Here is a 16,806-nt window from a genome sequence, read left to right as displayed (position 1 = left end):
GGATCAGCCCCAGATCCTACCCTGTGTGGGACACCAAGGACCAAAGCACCTCCTGCAGCCACAGCTAGGGACATACCTGGTCACCTATTTCAAGTTCCAAGTGGAAAACAGCCCACAAAATAACCCCAAACCTCTTGGTTTCTCAGCTGAGGTCCCCAGCACCCTTCACACCCCCAGGCACCTGAGCACAGCCGAAGGGCAGAGTCAGTAGAAACCTTTATTAAACACAAAGCTCAGAGGAACACAAGCTTGTTAAATGGCAGTAAAAGTGAAAGTGCGTCTCCAGCTTGGCCCAGGGGGACCCCAGAACCCCCTCCTCTCCTGTCCCATCCCCAGTGGCTTGGGGATAGGAAGCCAGAGCCAAAAGGCTGAACGGCTGCACAGGGAGGGGAAGGAAAGCCTGGAGACAGCGTTGGGTGCTCACCTGCAGAGATGCTCCCCCTGGACACCTCTGTGTCCCCCGAGGGGACGTGCCCATGGTCCCAGGGCCACCAGCCCCATCCAGCCCCGTGCCCGCTCCCACAGCCACCTGCCACAGCTGTGGCCTTGCCAGCCCCTTTCTGGACACAAGCAAAGCCAGGAAGTGCTGGTGAGACCCTGGTGGCACCCTCTGTGCCCCACCAGCACCAGCACTGCCCTCCTGCCCCCTCCATGTCCTGGGAGAGCTCCCACATGCCATAAATAATAAATAAATACCCCACGCTCAGCCAGGCTGTGGGCAGCCCCCCACGCAGGGGGACAGCCCTGGCCCAGCACCCCCCACATCTCCACCACCCCCTCCCAGCACAACAAAAACTCTCAGCACCCCCACTCTGCTGTACAGCCCCCCACAAACCCCCACGGAAATGAAACGCTGTCCCCAGGGGACAATAATAAATTAATCAAATCATTAATCTATACACAGGACTGCTTAAAGCTCTGGAACGGGCTCCTGGGGGGCAGCGGCTCTGCCCTGGGCAGTTCCCCCTGATCAGGGCCCTGTGGGGGGGGTCCCCCGCGATGGCAACCTCACCCTGGCATCCTCCTTGTGGGGCTGGAGCTGGGGATGCCACCGGCCCCCACCAGGCTGGGGGGGCTGGAGGGATAAGGAGAAAATATTGCAAAAAGGGATGGGGGAGGAACAGCAGGTGCTGGAGCCAGAGGGGCTGCCCTGCCTGGCCCTGCCCACCCTGCCAGGGCTGCCCTCTCCCCTGGCAGCTCCCCCGAGCACCCAGGCACAGCTTCAGAAGTCCAAGGGGGTGAAGTCCCCGAAGTTGCAGTCGAAGAGCTCGCTGATGCCCTCGCCCTCCTCCAGCCCGAAGTGATAGTCCTGCGCCTGCGGCGGCGACAGGTTGATGAACTCATCAGCCAAGAAGCCTGCCAAGTCCTCCCTGCTCTGCTCCAGCAGGATGTCCATGGAGGCCAGTGGAGACAGGCTCACCTCCTCCTCCGGGCTCTTGCTGGGCAGCGTGCTCGGCCCTGGCAGCAGCGCTTCTGTGGGGATGGACAGCAGCTGTAAATCCCACAACACTCACCAAATAAACCCCCAAAAAAGCTTTTCTGCCTGTGGAGAACCTGCCTTCCCACCTCCCTGCCTTGCTGGGGTGCCCAAGCACCATCCCAATTCCTGTGCCAACAGCAGAGGGGCTGATGAGAGCCATGGTGACATCACACCAGATCCCTCATGTCCCCAGCTCCCTGGTGTCCCCAGCCCCACCTTGCTCTCCGGGCAGCAGCGGCATGTTCACATCCTGGGCGGGATGCAGGAGCAGGGAGGCTCTGGGCTGTGAATGGCTGGGAGAAGAGTCCTCTGCAGGGGCTTTGAAGGGGCTCTTGACAGGGCTGCAGACCCCTGAGCTGTCCTCGGGGCAGAGGAACACATCGATGGGGCCCTGAGTGCTTCGCATGGAGACCTGGAAAGCCTGGGGAAAGGTGACAGAGGGGTGAGACAAGGCGGCACAGGATGCCCAGGGAACACCGGGCTGTGCAGGGGGGTCAGAGGGGGAGCAGAGCATGACCCCAGCTCACCTCTGCTGGGTCTGAGACCTGCAGCTGGGTCTCTGGGGGGGCTTTGATAACCATCACCATTTGCTCTGCGGGGTCCACGATGCTGCGGAGGTCCTGGCAGGTCACGTAGGCTGCGGTGGGGCGGGTCAAGGAAGGCACACGGGGATGTGGGCTGAGAAACACCCTGCCTGTGACGCTGTGGCTCAACCACAACCACCACCCAGCCAGCCCCACCCCAGAACCAAAGGATATTGCTGGTTGGCGGGGTCCTCGGTGAGCAGGCGCAGCTGCACCGTGCACATCTGGATGAGGTCATCCAGCTGCCGCTCAGCCGCCTGCAGCTCCCGCAGCTCCTTCTCCAGCAGCCGGTGCCGCCCGGGCGCTCCCACGGTGGCCTGGCTGCCCCTGGGGAGCATCGTGGCCATCAGGAGCCAACCCCCACAGCTTCCTCTGCCCCACTCAGGCCAGGCCACATCCCACCCCATACCCAGGGAACCAGCTGTGCAGGGGTTTTGCAGTAGGCTGCTCCCCAAGCCCGGATGCAGCCCCCCACTCCCCTGGATGACTCAGGGAGCCCAAGGGGGACTTGCAGGTGATACCAACACTGCTCAGGAGCCTCGTGGCATTGAGCACAGCCCTCCCCACAGGGGCCACCATTTGGCCTCCAGCAGAAGTTCTGGTGACACTGCCCTGAAATTCTCCACCCAAGTAGGACCCTCCTCTACCCAGAGCCTGGCCCAGAGAGCTCCCCCAGCCCAGGGAACAGCCAGGCGCAGCCCCATGAGCCAAGGGACATACAGCCACTGGATGTGGTTCTTGGACTTCTTGGTGATGAGCTGTATGCCCTCCAGGACATTGGTGATGTCGTAGATGCGCCTCTTCTGCACCTTCAGGACCTCAGCTGCCCAGTTGAGATCCACCACACCATCTGGGGACTGGCTCAGCAGCTCCAGGAAGCGCTTGGTGGTGAGGTTCAGGGAGGTTTCATAGCGGGACTTCTCTCCAGGAGACTTTGCCCCTGCCAGACACCGAGGACAAGTGTCACTAGCCACAAGGGAAAGGCAGAGCTGCAGCTGAGAGGTCACTAAACTCCTACCACGCTTGCAGGTGGCTTATGGACTAGTGACCAGGACTGGCACCCCAAACCCAATCTGTTCTCTCAGGGCAATGGGGTGAGCTGCCCAAATCCGCTGTAGGAAGGATGTTGTGGCACCTGGCACAGGCTGTGACACCTGTGCTCTGTTGTGACCACAACTATGGCTGAGACACCGAGGTGCCAGCCAGGGCTCAGGGAGGAGGTAACAGCGGGTCCACCTGGGACACTGCACTGACACCATGCTGGCAGCTACAGCTCCTTCCCACACGGAGGGACAGAGCCAGCGTGGTGCCCAGCAGATGGGCAGGACAACCATGCCACCAGCACAGGGCACAGCAGTAAGTGCAGAGAGTGGACAGAAACAGGCCAGCCCCAGGGACAGCCCATCCAAACCAATACAAAGGGACTGGAAGAACCTACTAGGGACAAGCCTGTGGGAGCAGAGTGGGGCTGCTGGACCTCTGCTCTGAGCTGGGCTGGCAAGGGGGGCCGGAGGGAGTGGAGCTGATACCTTTAGCAGGGTTCCTGGCCTTGCCCCGGCCCACTGGCAAACTCTCCGCTATGTACTGGTGATCTGTCTCCAAGTTCAGCTTCCTCTTCACCTGCAAGAGATGGGGTCAGCAGAGGGACAGCCACCCCCCCGGCTCCACTGGTGATGGAGGGTTTCTGTGAGGAACCCCCAGGGGGGAACCCCCCAGCACTGTGGGGTACAGACACCCCAGATCCCGGCAGGAAGGGCATGACAGGAGCTGTCACACACCCCGGCAGGGATGGGGGGCTGTCCCAGCCGCGGGGGGCCCTGCCACGCTGCGGGGAGCGCCCCAAAGCCGGCGTGGGCCGTGGGTGGGGAGGCAAAGCACGGCCCAGCGCCCGGGACTGCGGCTTCCGGAGCGGCGGCGGGGCAGGGCCGGCCCGGCAGGTGCTGCGTGGCACTGTCCGGCCGTACAGCTTGGCACAGCCGGGTACACCGGGAACGGGCTGGCACGGAGCAGGGCACGGCACGGCAGGGAGCAGTACGGGCCGGCGCGGTACAGAGCCATGTCCGGTGCAGAGCCCTGTCCGGTACAGAGTAGGGCTGGCTGTACAGCCCGGCTCGGTATGGCACGGCTCGCTATACAGCACGGCCCGGTATCTAGCCGCGCCCGCTGTACAGCCCGGCTCGGTGTAGCCCGGTCGGGTATACGGCCCGGTCGGTACACAGCAGGTTCGACGAGGCCCAATATTGCACAGCCCAGGACACAGCCCGGCCCCGCTGGTCCCCGGAGCCCCCGCCCGGCCCGCCCGCCGCCCCCTCCCCATCCCACTCGCGGGGGTTACCGGCGGGCGGCCCAGCGCGGGCCGTCTGGGCACGGCGCCGGGACGAGCGGGCTGCGGCGTGGCGAAGAGCAGAAGGTCGGTATCGGAGTGGCCGCCGCCCGCGGGCTCCTCGGCGGCGGCGGAGACGATGAGGAGGTGCGGGGAGGCGCTGCCCAGCAGCGCCGCCAGCCCCGCCGCGCCGCCCGCCGCCGCCATGGCTCACATGGCAGGCAGTGCCGCCGGTGCGGCGGGCGGCGCGGCGGGCAGGGCGCGGACAGGGGCGCAGCCCATGGCGGGCGCGGGGCCGCTCCGCTCCCGCTCCCGCTCCAGCTCCGCTCGGCTCCGCTCCGCGCCCGCCGCCGGATTGTTCGGCGCGCCGGCCCCGCGCGCCTTTGCGCGCCAAATCCTTTTTGCCGCGAAAAGCGGCGCGAGCCGCCCCGCCGCCCGCCCATTGGCTGCGCCCGCCGCGGCGGGGAGGCGAGGGCGCGCTCCCATTGGCCGCGGCGCGCGGGGCGGCGGGCGGTGCCGCGCGGCCATTGGCGGGCGGGGGCCGCGCTGACAGGCGGCCAATCGGCGGCGCCGCGTCGGGACGGCGGCCAATGGGAGCGCGACTCGGGGACGCGGCGGGGGCGCCGCGTGGGTGCGGCGGGCGGCGGGCGCTGTGCGTGTCCCCCGGGGCTGTCCCCCCCCTCGTGTCCCTGTGCGTGTCCCCCCGGGGGTGTCCCCCTGGGGCTGTCCCCCCCCGTGTCCCTGTTTGTGACCCCCCGGGGGTGTCCCCCCCCCCTCGTGTCCCTGTTTGTGTCCCCCCGGGGCTGTCCCCCCCCCCCCCCCGTGTCCCTGTTTGTGACCCCCCGGGGGTGTCCCCCCTCGTGTCCTTGTTTGTGTCCCCCCGGGAGTGTCCCCCGTGTCCCCCCGGGGGTGTCCCCTCCCGTGTCCCTGCTTGTGTCCCCCCGGGAGTGTCCCCCCCCCCCCGTGTCCCTGTTTGTGTCCCCCCGGGGGTGTCCCCCCCCGTGTCCCTGTTTGTTTCCCCCCAGCGGTGTCCTCCTCCTGTGTCCCTGTTTGTGTCCCCCCGGCGGTGTCCTCCTCCTGTGTCCCCCCGCGGATTCCCCGCTCCGAACCGGCCGCGGCTCCCGCTCTGCCCACCCGTGGGGATTTTAAGTCGGATCACGGCCCGGGCTCAGCCCCGCCGGGTGATGGGCTCCGGATGGCCCGGGAGGGCAGCGGCACACACCCACGAGCAAAGTCCACATTGCTCCCCTGCCCTGCGGACTCTGCCCACGCACGGGTATCACTGGTGGGGAAGAGGGTGGCTTTGGGCTCTGCGGGGTGTCCCAGGCTGCCCCCCGGGAGTCCCCCTTCCCGCGGGGTGACAGCAACCGCAGCCTGACGCAGGCCCGTGGCATCCCCCGCAGCACTGGGGACATCAGTGGGTCCTCAGCCGTGCTGGGGCAGGAGCTCTCCTGTACTGCGGGGCAAGGTATCTGCAGGATTTTTGTCTAAAACTGTTGGAGCGATGAAGGGATCAGTTCAGGGTTGTCCATCTCCCTTTTTCAAAGCAGCCCCGAGACCATGGATGAGGCTGTCAGGCGAGTCTGGAGCCTTCAGGCTCTGACGCTGCTCCAGGGGTCCAGCACGCACGGAAGGACTGGAATGCTGCAATCTGTTCCATCCGTTTGGTGGATGATTCACGGCATTCTGTGTTTCCAAACACCAAACAGCTGTGGATCTCGGCAGCTCCTTCAGGACGGGTTGATAACCCCGTACAGGGCGGAGGAAAAGCTCTGCTGGGAGCACAACCTGCACTTGACCGTGCCAGACGCTATCTCCGACCGCGAGACCGTGTGGCTGGGGAGAGGCAGGGACGGAGGGATGGCAGACGGAGCCGGGAGTGGCCCCATATGCTGAGAGAGATGCAAGTCCACCCACGAGACACGGGACAGGCAGCTCCCACCACCAGTATCTCCCGCCTGCAGGACACCGATAACTTCCTGCTGTGCTTGAGGAAGCAAAATTAAAAAGGAAAAAAATACATCCTGCTAATAATAACAAAAAAAAAAAATTAAAAAGCATTTAAAGATTAGGCTTTTGGCCGGGTCCAGACATGGGGAGGCTCATGAGGAACGTGTGGAGCAGGGTCTGAGCCAGGCACCCAAACCCCTCGGAGCCGAGCCCGGGGTTTCACCCCTCGGTGCCCCCCATGAGCTGCCCCACGTGTCCCCGGGGGTCCGTGGTCGAGCACAGTGGCCTCCAGCCCCTTGCCCGCTGCCAGGCAGGGCTGTGAGCCAGCACTGGGCTCCTGCCCCGGCCCTGCTGCCAACCTGGCCTGCCGGGGATGCAGGAGATGGGCTGATTTTTCCAGCAGTGCGTGGGACGCAGGATTCTCAGGGATGAGTTAACTCCTCTGCTGCGGAGCAGATCCTGACACGCAGTGCCCCTGTGCTGGCCTAACAGGTTTCTGGCTTTAAAGGATTTTATGCTGGATACTTTGGCAGTGGCTGCAATTCCTCTGAGGACAGCCAACGCGGAGCAGTGCCGTGATTTCCCTGGCTCCCTATGTCCTTAAATACAGCAGTAACGTGGTGCGTGGCCGTGACCAATCAAAGCAACTCGCTGTGCCTCATTTCTTCACCAGCCGAGAGCAAACAAAAACGCTGCCTCGCTTAAAGGAAATTAATACAGTTAATTAACACCTGGTCCTTCTAATATTCCAGGGCCCACTCTCCAGAGCCCTTCCACGGCAATATCATCATTACTGCGAAGCATAAGCAACAGTTAGACCAGATGTTTGCACACAGTTAATGCTTCTTCCATCTGAGGAGAGGGGAAAAGGCAACCCCAGCAGCCGGGCGGGAGCGCATGGCTGGCGGTGCTCTCCCCATCCCTGGGGAGCCTCAGCCCGGCGCTTCCTGGGATGAGGCAGGGTTTGGGACACAGCTGCTGCACCAGCTGCTCCCGCTCGGCTCACAAAGGCTGGGTTCACCCCCCCCCCAATTCATGCCGGAGCTCATTCGGGGGGAGCAGGCTCTGCTCCCTCTCCCGGAGGCTGCGCTGCAACTTCTCCAAGGCTTTCAGCGCTGGCGGCGCGAAAAGGGGCGGCTGTGGAGACAAATGAAAGGCAAACGCTGGTGGGAGAAGGGCGGGCAGGGGCTTTCCATGCATGTGGATGAGGGGAAGCAGATGAATCCTGTCTCCCGCACAGCTGCAGCCTCCTCCCGGCCCCGCCAGCCCCGCTAAGGAGTGCAGACGTGCTCCCAAGATTAGCTGTCTGGCAGGTGCTGCTCCCAGATAAAGCCCTGTCTGCACGGCCCCGCTCGCTCCTGCACAGGATCAGGAAGGCTGTTCAGACACTTTGGACTCCAGCAGGATTCACCCCGCGGCAGTTCACTGGGTTTGGGTGGGTTTGGCTGCCCTGCACAGCGGGATAGCCTCAGGGCAAGGGGTGTGTGCTGGGAAAAGTCTGCAGGTGGAGCCAGAGCTGGTAGCTGCGCTGGAAAATCATCTCCTGGCAGCGAGGTGACAAGAGAGCCGGCAGGATGCAAACCTGCACCCCTGTGCTCAGTTAAGTGCAGCACGCGGGTGTCCCCGGAGCACAATGACCGTCCCTGTCATCGCAGCTGGTCCTGCCTCCCGCAGCTCCCGCACGGACTGTGCTGAGCTGCCACTGGAATGTGTGCAGGGCATGAAGGAGAGCAGGACTTCCCTGGGGTCTCCTGCCGATGCCCCTGTTGCCAGTTCACTGATTTGCTCACAAGATGGTGAGATGGTAGCGTGGCACAATCTTCCCGTGGTGGGGACAGGCAAGCTGGGGAAAGCCCAGAGCCCCCCTGGTTCTGCTGCCCTGGCCCTACTGTCCCTTACCTCTGGCACCTGAGCCATCACTGTTGCTCTGTGGAAACCAAAGCCATTTTCTGGAAGCACAAATCGAGTATCTAAAGCTGGCTTGTGGCAGAGGGAGCTGCCCTGGTTTAGGTGTCTCCTCTCAGATCCCAGTCCCAAAAGCCAGGCAGTGCCCGTTCCCTTGCATCTTTTACAGAAGATGACCCCAGCCCTTCTTCTCCCGGGACACCAGGTCAGCTCCTCTTTTAGATACTGGGCACAACAGACTCAGAAGTGTGACTTCCTCCTCTCCTCTGGTGGCATTTGTTTTTAAAGCTCACCTCATGCTGAGTGTCTCTCAGTGGAAGCGATGGGCATGGAGCCCAGTCCCCTCATGCTCTTGCTCTTCAACCAGCCAGGGCAGTCTTGTCTCATCCTCTGAGCCAGAGCACCAAAAACACTAAAAGCCACTCCATTCCACAAGGCTCTTCCATTTCCTTCACTCAAAGCCCGTGGAAGAATGGAGAGGCTGAAGTGTTTCTTGGGAGCCTGGGGGTTATCAAGGAGTGATTTGGGAACAAGCCAAGCTTTAGCTTCTACCTATCCTTAGTGTCTCCAGCCAGCCCAAGTTCACTTCCCAGCACTCAGAACATGGCCACTGGCACCGAGAACCCAAAATGCCAGAAATAAACCTATAGGTCACCCAGAGCTTCACCAGGAGCAGAACAAGGGCTCAGACAGAGGATGATGCTTTGTGAGGAGGAAAAAACCACTTGAAGGTAGGACTGGAATCAGTTTGGAGGTGTTAATTTGGCTTCTCATGGGCCCAGGCTGGACACTCCAGTATTCCAGCAGCTATAAAGCTGAAGGTTTGGTCTTACAGACACTCAGCAATTGCTTCATCCCCACTACCACAGCAGTCACCTCTGCAGCACATTCCATTTGAATTTACAGCTTGGAAGAGGCAGCAAAATCATCCACAGACATCCTTATTTTCTTTATTTGTGTATGTCACGTTTAAAAAAAAAAAGAAAAAAGGGAAGGGGTGACAGCCATCCCCATTTGTTTCTGCAGTTGGCACCCTTACCCCTGCAGGAATTAAATCTGACAGTGGGGTCAAGGCAGCACTGGCTGTTCTTTCCAAGCTGGTAACACCAGAGCCCAAGCCATGCCAAAAATGCACCTTGTGCATGGCTCCTCTACATCGAGGACTACACACATGCAATAATCAAGCATCGCTTCATGTATGTTAGCTTAAAAATGATGACATTAAAAAAAAAGACAAAAAATTAGGATTTTTATTTTTAGAGAAAGCACAGTATTGTAATATTCAAAGAGTGATTATACAGAAATAATGACCACAAGAATGCAATTCATAGTGGACAGAGCTACATTAACAACCCACTGCCCCCTCTTTTTTACTGTTTTAAACCCCAAACCCGAGATAGTTCCACAAGCATTCTGATCAGTGTCACACAAGTTACCTGAGTTTATGTTCTTTATTCTATGCTGTCAGAAAATCAGGGCCTGGATTACACAGCAATTATGAACACAAAACATATATCAAAAGCAGAGGTAATAACACCTGTATTATAGAGTTTTTAGTTTGTTTTTCTCCCTCCTCATCACCAGAGACATGAAAATTCTTCTAAGTAAAGAAAAAAAGTTACCTCTTCCACCAATCTGGTAGGAACACACAGGTTGGAAACTCAAGATTAACACCCCAAAAGTATTAACAGTGGCAGACAGACATTATGCCTTACTTTCCCTCCTCCCTTATCTGCTGGGTTTCAAAAGCAGCATCAGAAAACACATTCTGCTCAGGCTGGCATGAGCCAGGGAGACAAACACAACCTGACAAGTAGGGAGCAGCACATGGCTTGGGTATTATCCAAAGGTCACCTTTGTGCTGATGCAGGGAAAATGAGTTGGAGTCCCAACAGTTGCTCCTGATTGAGGGATCTGCACAGGGTTCTGGTTACTCCACCAACACCAGCATCCACGGCGGCTCCCAGCTGGCTGCAGAGCTCAGTGTGCCCAGGGGGGGCCCATGGATGCCTGCTTTGGGTCTCTTTCACCAGCCAGGGATCATCCCTGCCCTTCTACCCACACCCAGCTCAGTTTAAAGCAGAGCTTGACCTACTCTACCAGGGCAAGAAAGTCTCACAGCACCAGTGTCAAAGCTTCTCTGCACCCTCTCCACCCTGGCACAGGGTGCCCAGAGAAGCTGTGGCTGCCCCGGATCCCTGGCAGTGCCCAAGGCCAGGCTGGACAGGGCTTGGAGCATCCTGGGATAGTGGAAGGTGTCCCTGCCCATGGCAAGGGTGGGATGGTTTTTAAGGTCCCAACCAACCCAAACCATCCCATGATTCTGTGAAAAATGCCCTGAACAGGGACATTTCTCTGGTTATTGCACAGACACAGGGATGGTGGCCAGGACAAATCCCACTGTCCCATTACAGACACAGGTTCACACCTTCCAGCAGCCCCAGCCTCCTCGAGCCCTTCTCTGCAGCACTAAATGGACAAACACAGGTTTTTCTTTCAAAAATACCCTCTCCTTCACTGCCAGCATCAAACACGGCACAGAAAACCTCCTCTAACCCAAATGTCAGGCAGCTGTCTAATTTTCACCTTTGTTAAATAATGCAATTGTCCCGGAAAGGGTTCTCCAGCCATCCCCAGAGCCAGCCCCAGCACACAAGCTGTCCTCCAAAGGGAAGGAAAGCACAGTGGGTATGCCAGGGCAGCAGGCAGCGGCAGTAAATAACCCTGAGCCTGCTTTGTTCCTTCATAAAATAAATGATTAATAGCCCAGGATAGTCAGGCTGCTTGAAAAGCTCAGGATTGCTGAAAACTTTTGATCAGTTTGATTCATTAACCTTTAAAACTGCCTCTAAGAGAGGCTTAAAATCTGAGGGAGAAGCATCATTTTAAACACCTCAATTTTATCCAGTGATCCTCAGTTTTGACAAACTGAGCTAAGACTGAAACACTCTGCTCCTCTTTAGAGACACTGAACATCAGTCAGGTGTCAAGAGAGAAATAACAAGGGAAAACAAAGTTGCTGTAGACAAACAACCCCATGTTCATCTTAAAATTCAAAACCAGTCAGGGCTGGGGGGGAGAAAATGGCCCTTCTTTGTGATTCTTAAGCACTTGGCCGATTCGCAGGTGGCTTCCCAACTGTCTTTTTATTTCTTTTGCTTTTAATGCTAATAAAAAAGGAACCCAAACAGGGCACTCAATTCCCCACACAATGCCTTGGGGGAGGGCAGGGAGTGTCACTTACATATCCCAAAAGTCTGACTCAGACAAATTACTTCTAGTTCACTTCCCTACTACACGCCTGCATTGTTCCAACACCTTGGCAGCAGAAGGGGCTCATCCCCAGCTATCTGGTCCCAGGAACAGCCATGGGGGCTGATGTCATTAAGGAACTGTCCCAATTACTTCCCTGGGGAAAGCAGTGACTTGCAGCTTAACGTCCTGGCCCAGCACAGCGGGAAAACCAACCGTCAGCAAACTCCCAAAGGCTGTGCTCCCGGGAGGAGCTGCAGCTTCCAGGGATGGCAGCTGCCTCCTGGAGCTCAACTGCAGATGGTTGGAGGCACGGGCACAGTTTCCTTAGAAAGTGAGAGATTCCCGAGAGAAAAAGGGCGTTTTGAACCAAGGGTAAGTCGTGGTCACTGCCGCCAGGCTGATTCCAGACACTGGTTTTGGGCTGGGATTTATTTTCTAGAGAGGACAGAGAGCAGTGTGAAAAGGTCAGGAAAGGGCACTTGTCTTTGTCATGGACACAGAAGTGCTTCACCAGCAGCCACAGCAGTACAATCCCCAGCAAAGGAAAATTATTGCACCTCTAAGGGAATCACAAGGCGTTCTCAGTGAAAGAAATACCAGCGACAAATTAAACAGATCAAAACCTTCTCACAGACACGCAGCTCACAGAACCAGCCCACAGCATCCTTCGCTGCAGTAATTACACATGGTCAAGGATTTGTGAGTTTAATAGTTTTAGGGAGCAATTCCCAAGCCACAGCTGTCAGCTTGTGGAAGGATTTTCTGAAATCCCATCAAAGCTTGTAGGAATTCAGCAATATTAGCAGAATACCAGTGCTCTTATTTGGAACAATATTGAGGCTTCTGACAGAAAAATTGTGATGCTTCAAATACCCAGCAGTGGTGGAAATAAAGATGTTTATAAAGGAATCAGATCTCACCTGTAGCTCCAGCAGTTTTTCTGTATTGAATCTTTATGCTTATCTATACAGAGAAAAATATTTAACTGGAAGAAACAAACCCAATTCCTAATTTTTCAGCTTTCCTGGGGTCTTGATTAAATACTGATGGATGTTCCAATTCAATTATTCAGTCCAGACTGTAATAACAGTTAATTAGAAGTTAGCAATGAAATTAGAAGTTAAAGGGATCACAGAGAGTTATTATGACAAAGAACTGTCTTGGTTTTTGGGCACCATGCACACCATGGATTCACATGGACAAAGAAAAGTGGAAAAATAAAGAGCAGAGAAGCACTCTGATTATGTGCAACAGCAATAAAGGAGTTTAGGAGGACAAGGAAAAATGACTTAAGAAGAAATTCAGAATTTTTTTCTACTCAGAAGCTCCCTGAAGTTAAATGTACTGTTCCAGCTGTACCACTGAATAGGAGAAATTGCCAGAGCCTGAAGGGTAAAGAGAGCTCAAAAGAAGATGAAGGGAGCATCAGCAGGATTATGCAATGACATGGGCAGGTCAGGAAAGAGCAGGTGGATACAGGGAAAGTGAACAAATAGTCCCAACAGAGCCAAAAGGGAACAGGGAACTTAATGATTCTCATGGAAATATCACCCCATCAAACCAGTGTGCCAGGAATTATTTCATTGCACATCATTGAGTGAACTGTGTAGTGTTATATGGCCCTGTACCTTGCATTATTGAGTTTGAGTTCATTAATTGATTAATTAAACCAGTTTTTGTGCTTTCTCAGCTATCCAGTCAATCTTCTGCCACAGCCCAGTGTGTGCTGCCCTATGCTGGGGCTCAGCTCAGTTTTTGAGAGGAAGATAATTAATAAATTAATTCATGGCCTCAGCCTGGCTCAGCAACGAGCCTGCACAAACCACAGGTACAAAATCAGATTCAAATCTGGTTACAGCCAACACGTGCCACTGGTGTGAAGGGCAGATTCTGGACCTCAGAGAAACCCTTTCCATGTTCCACCAAAATAAAAGTGCTTGTTAAATGTTGCTCCCTTGGACACACAAAGTCCCCAGCATGAGATCCAAGGCCTGGCTGTGAAGGAGCCCAAGTTGTGTAACTGCTTTTGGTATTAAGTTCAAGTAGCTTTAAAGAGCTTTACAAACAAGTTTAAAAGAATTACAGGGTATTCAGTAGTGCACTTTACAGAGGCACAGATTCTGCCCAAAATGCCAAATGGTCTTTCCAAGCCTGACTGACCAGGCTTGTGCAAGACAATCTTAACAGTTTTATTCTCACATATTTTATTGTCTCCCTGAGGGAAAACTCTCGAGGAACTCTCTCAAGGAGCACACAACTGTCCTTGTAATAGTTCAAACAGGATTTCCAGCCATCCACAGCAATCAAGAAATGATGGCCCTGCTTTCAGAGCTCAGCAGGTTCCCCACTCCCTTCGCTCCTCGAACACACCACGGTGAGCACAGCAGCACAGAAAAAACCACTTGTGAACATTCAGATGAGCTCTAGAAGATGTTTTCATACTCTCCACTTAGTGTCAGGCTGTCATTTTATAAATATCTTTAGTTTTTAAAAAGCAAACCCCAATGCCACACTTGTAGGGAAAATAAGGCCTCTTAAAAAAGACTGCAACAAGTTTCTTTGGGGTGCATGCTTGCTCTAAAAGGAGCCAAAAGACTGAGCAGAACATTCTGGCCAGGAGACAAGAGCCAACTCTGCTTGATAAATGTTAATTAAAAAAAAAAAATCACAGGTCAAGAGCAACAGAATAACCTTTTCCCTCAGCTGCTGGGGGGTCCCATCCCATTCCAAGGCATTTGACAGTGAAGCACCTACTTGCTGTCTGTCCTTTTGTTGTAAATGAGGAAGTCAGACAGGTCGTGCCACACCTCACTGTCCTCGTACAGGTAGGTCATGGAGGACTGCAGGGAGGGCTGCAGAGTCTCCTTGTGGTATTCAAAGAGCCACAGGACTGTCCCCCACACCAGGGCAGCCACGAGAGGGAAGGGATCCTGCTTGGGCTGTGGGATGTAGCCCTTTTCCACAGCCAGCCGAGACAAACCGAACAGGATCCGGGAGAGCAGGTACATGATGATCTGAGGAGGAGAAACCCAGAGAGCAGGGGGTAAGTACTGAGCACAGCCAGCTCCAGGGAGTCAGAACTGACAACCCAGCCAAGAGGGGCAGGAACAATTCACCCACTTCAAAGCAAGCAGGCTGTAATTTCCCACATCAGCAGGCTGCAAAACCACGGGTGTTTGTGTCTTCCCCACGGCCTCAGAGTCCTGCTGCTCTGATTTAGCAATCAACAGGCTGCACTTCACACAATACATCTGTGCTGTTGCACAACTTTTGTCTTTGCCCAGTTAGTTCATGCCACCTCAGATGGCACTGATGGAACAGTCCCAGAGCAGTCCTGCCAAGCAGGTGTGAACTCAGGAGTCTGGACACAGCCTAACACCACACTGAAGGCCTGGCTTAAGTCAAGTGCTTTGGATTAATCTGCATCTCTGTGCTTCACTCATTGGTTTGTGACTGTGTGTTAACACCCAGCTTTACATCAAACATCCCCTGAGCAACTCTGCTCAGTTTAACCAGTTTAGTTGTCAGTTTAACCAGTTTAGTTCAGTGCAGCTCTAACTCACCAAGTTCTACACTCACAACACTCCAGGTAAAGGGTTTAACCCTGTGATGGCCAGACCAGGAGCACACAGGCAGTGACCACAGCTCAGGTGACAAATGGGATAACCCCACATCTTTGGATAACCTGACTGCCCTTCCTAGGAGCTCAGTGCAGCTCTGGAGGCAAACCTGGGCTTCCAGCACTCCAACTGCCCACACTGTTCATGGGAGACACACAACTACCTCTGGGATCTGAGTGTAAAGCAGTCAAAACAGCAATCTGTACAAAGAATATGATAAAAGAGCAACGCTATGTTGACAGAACCACCAGAAAAAAGGTGCCACCAACCACTTCCTGACACACCTGTTGCTTTTCCTGGCCAAAGAAACTTTCAGCAAGTGCCTTTACCTGGCTGTTGATGGGATTGTTGTCACCAAACACCAGCCAGCCTCCAATGCAGGCTGCAAGGAAAGAATGAAATGGGATTTTTTTCCCCTGCAGCCGGGACTGCGCTGCCAGGAGCCCCTTGTAGGTGAACACAAAATAGGCCAAGTTCCGGGAATGAGCGTACGTAGCCTGGGCAATGGATTTCAGTTTCTCCCTTAAACTGAAGGAAAGAAACAGACAATTAGGAGAGCGAAAAGGCTGGACCCCTGCACTCACTCAGCCTGGCCACTGCACTCCTGACCTACACTGATGGCTTGGGCACTGCAGGAATGTCTTGGGAAGGAGAAATCCCTCACCTCTGGCTCACTCATCAGAGCACAGCCCTACCCAGACTGTGGATTGTGCCTCTGTCTAATTTTACCACTACTCAAACAGCTCTTTTAAATTTTTTTTTTTTTACTAAATGCAAACCTCTTGCACTCAGGGAAAGGTGCAATGTGCACAGCCATAGCTTGGGTTCCCATATTTCAACACAGAACAAAACATTGCTGTTGGCATCTGCTAATCTGCCCTCTGGTTCTCATCAATCATTCCTTGAGTGATTAACCCCCTTAATTATATATATTTGTATGTGCTTCACTGTCAGAACAAGGATCAACCATGGCTCATGCATCCTTCTGCTTTTTAAACACTCTAGAAACACGAAAAGCAGACAGCTGGGATGAAAACGCTTAAAGCAGCAACACAGAAATGCAGAATTAGAGTTCATACCTTCCACTCTTGAACAGGAAAGTCATCACCAGAGCATGCGGGGCACGGATTTTGGCTCCATAACTGCAAAGGTGGACAGATATTTCATAGAGATTGTTTTATACTATTTCTACTATGTTTTTATTCTATTAACAGCCGAAAAAGGCCACTTAGCCAAATATCTATTACTTTTAAGCCAGCACAGCAAACCGCGAGGAGCCCAGCCAGAGAGAGAAGAGCACACGCACCTCAGCGAGCCAGGCCCGAAGGAGACCCCAAACCCAGCTCAAACCACCCCAACTGCAGGTGAGGGAGGCGGAATCGCCTCCCGCGCACCCCTCCCACAGCAACCCCGGCCTCCCCACCGAGCGGGGGGACCGAGAACCCGTCCCCCCGTGCCCGGCACTCACACAGCGCCGTTGCGGAAGCCCTTGATGACGGCGAGCGCGGCATGGTAGCGGCGCTTCTGCAGGAGCGCGTTGGCAGCGCGGAGCAGAGCGCGGAACGACTCCGCGCCGCCCGCCATGGCCCCGCCGGCCATGGCACCGCGCCGCGCGCCGCTTCCGGGGGCGGCGCCCCGCCCGCCGCGCTCATAGGCTCGCACCCCTGTCAATCACTGTTCTCGACCAAT

At 55.7% G+C, this 16,806-nt stretch overlaps 2 protein-coding genes across 2 annotated transcripts; both read right to left on the bottom strand.

The window, feature by feature from the left end:
- Positions 1 to 816: 816 nt before the first annotated feature.
- On the bottom strand, positions 817 to 4,793 carry E2F1 (E2F transcription factor 1). The gene is made up of 7 exons (XM_069033872.1): positions 4,400 to 4,793; positions 3,594 to 3,684; positions 2,785 to 3,004; positions 2,239 to 2,391; positions 2,008 to 2,122; positions 1,697 to 1,901; positions 817 to 1,473 (listed from the first exon to the last, which is right to left on the bottom strand). The coding sequence occupies exons 1-7, from the start codon at positions 4,592 to 4,594 to the stop codon at positions 1,223 to 1,225; spliced, it is 1,230 nt and encodes a 409-aa protein (XP_068889973.1). The 5' UTR covers positions 4,595 to 4,793; the 3' UTR covers positions 817 to 1,222.
- Positions 4,794 to 9,471: 4,678 nt separating this feature from the next.
- Positions 9,472 to 16,735, bottom strand: PXMP4 (peroxisomal membrane protein 4). Its single transcript, XM_069033873.1, has 4 exons — positions 16,586 to 16,735; positions 16,197 to 16,259; positions 15,447 to 15,645; positions 9,472 to 14,511 (listed from the first exon to the last, which is right to left on the bottom strand). The coding sequence occupies exons 1-4, from the start codon at positions 16,714 to 16,716 to the stop codon at positions 14,248 to 14,250; spliced, it is 657 nt and encodes a 218-aa protein (XP_068889974.1). The 5' UTR covers positions 16,717 to 16,735; the 3' UTR covers positions 9,472 to 14,247.
- Between the last annotated feature and the right edge of the window lie 71 nt (positions 16,736 to 16,806).

This window comes from Aphelocoma coerulescens, chromosome 20, assembly GCF_041296385.1.
Source record: "Aphelocoma coerulescens isolate FSJ_1873_10779 chromosome 20, UR_Acoe_1.0, whole genome shotgun sequence".
NCBI classification, from domain to species: Eukaryota; Metazoa; Chordata; class Aves; order Passeriformes; family Corvidae; genus Aphelocoma; species Aphelocoma coerulescens.
This window is presented reverse-complemented; position numbering and strand designations above follow the sequence as displayed.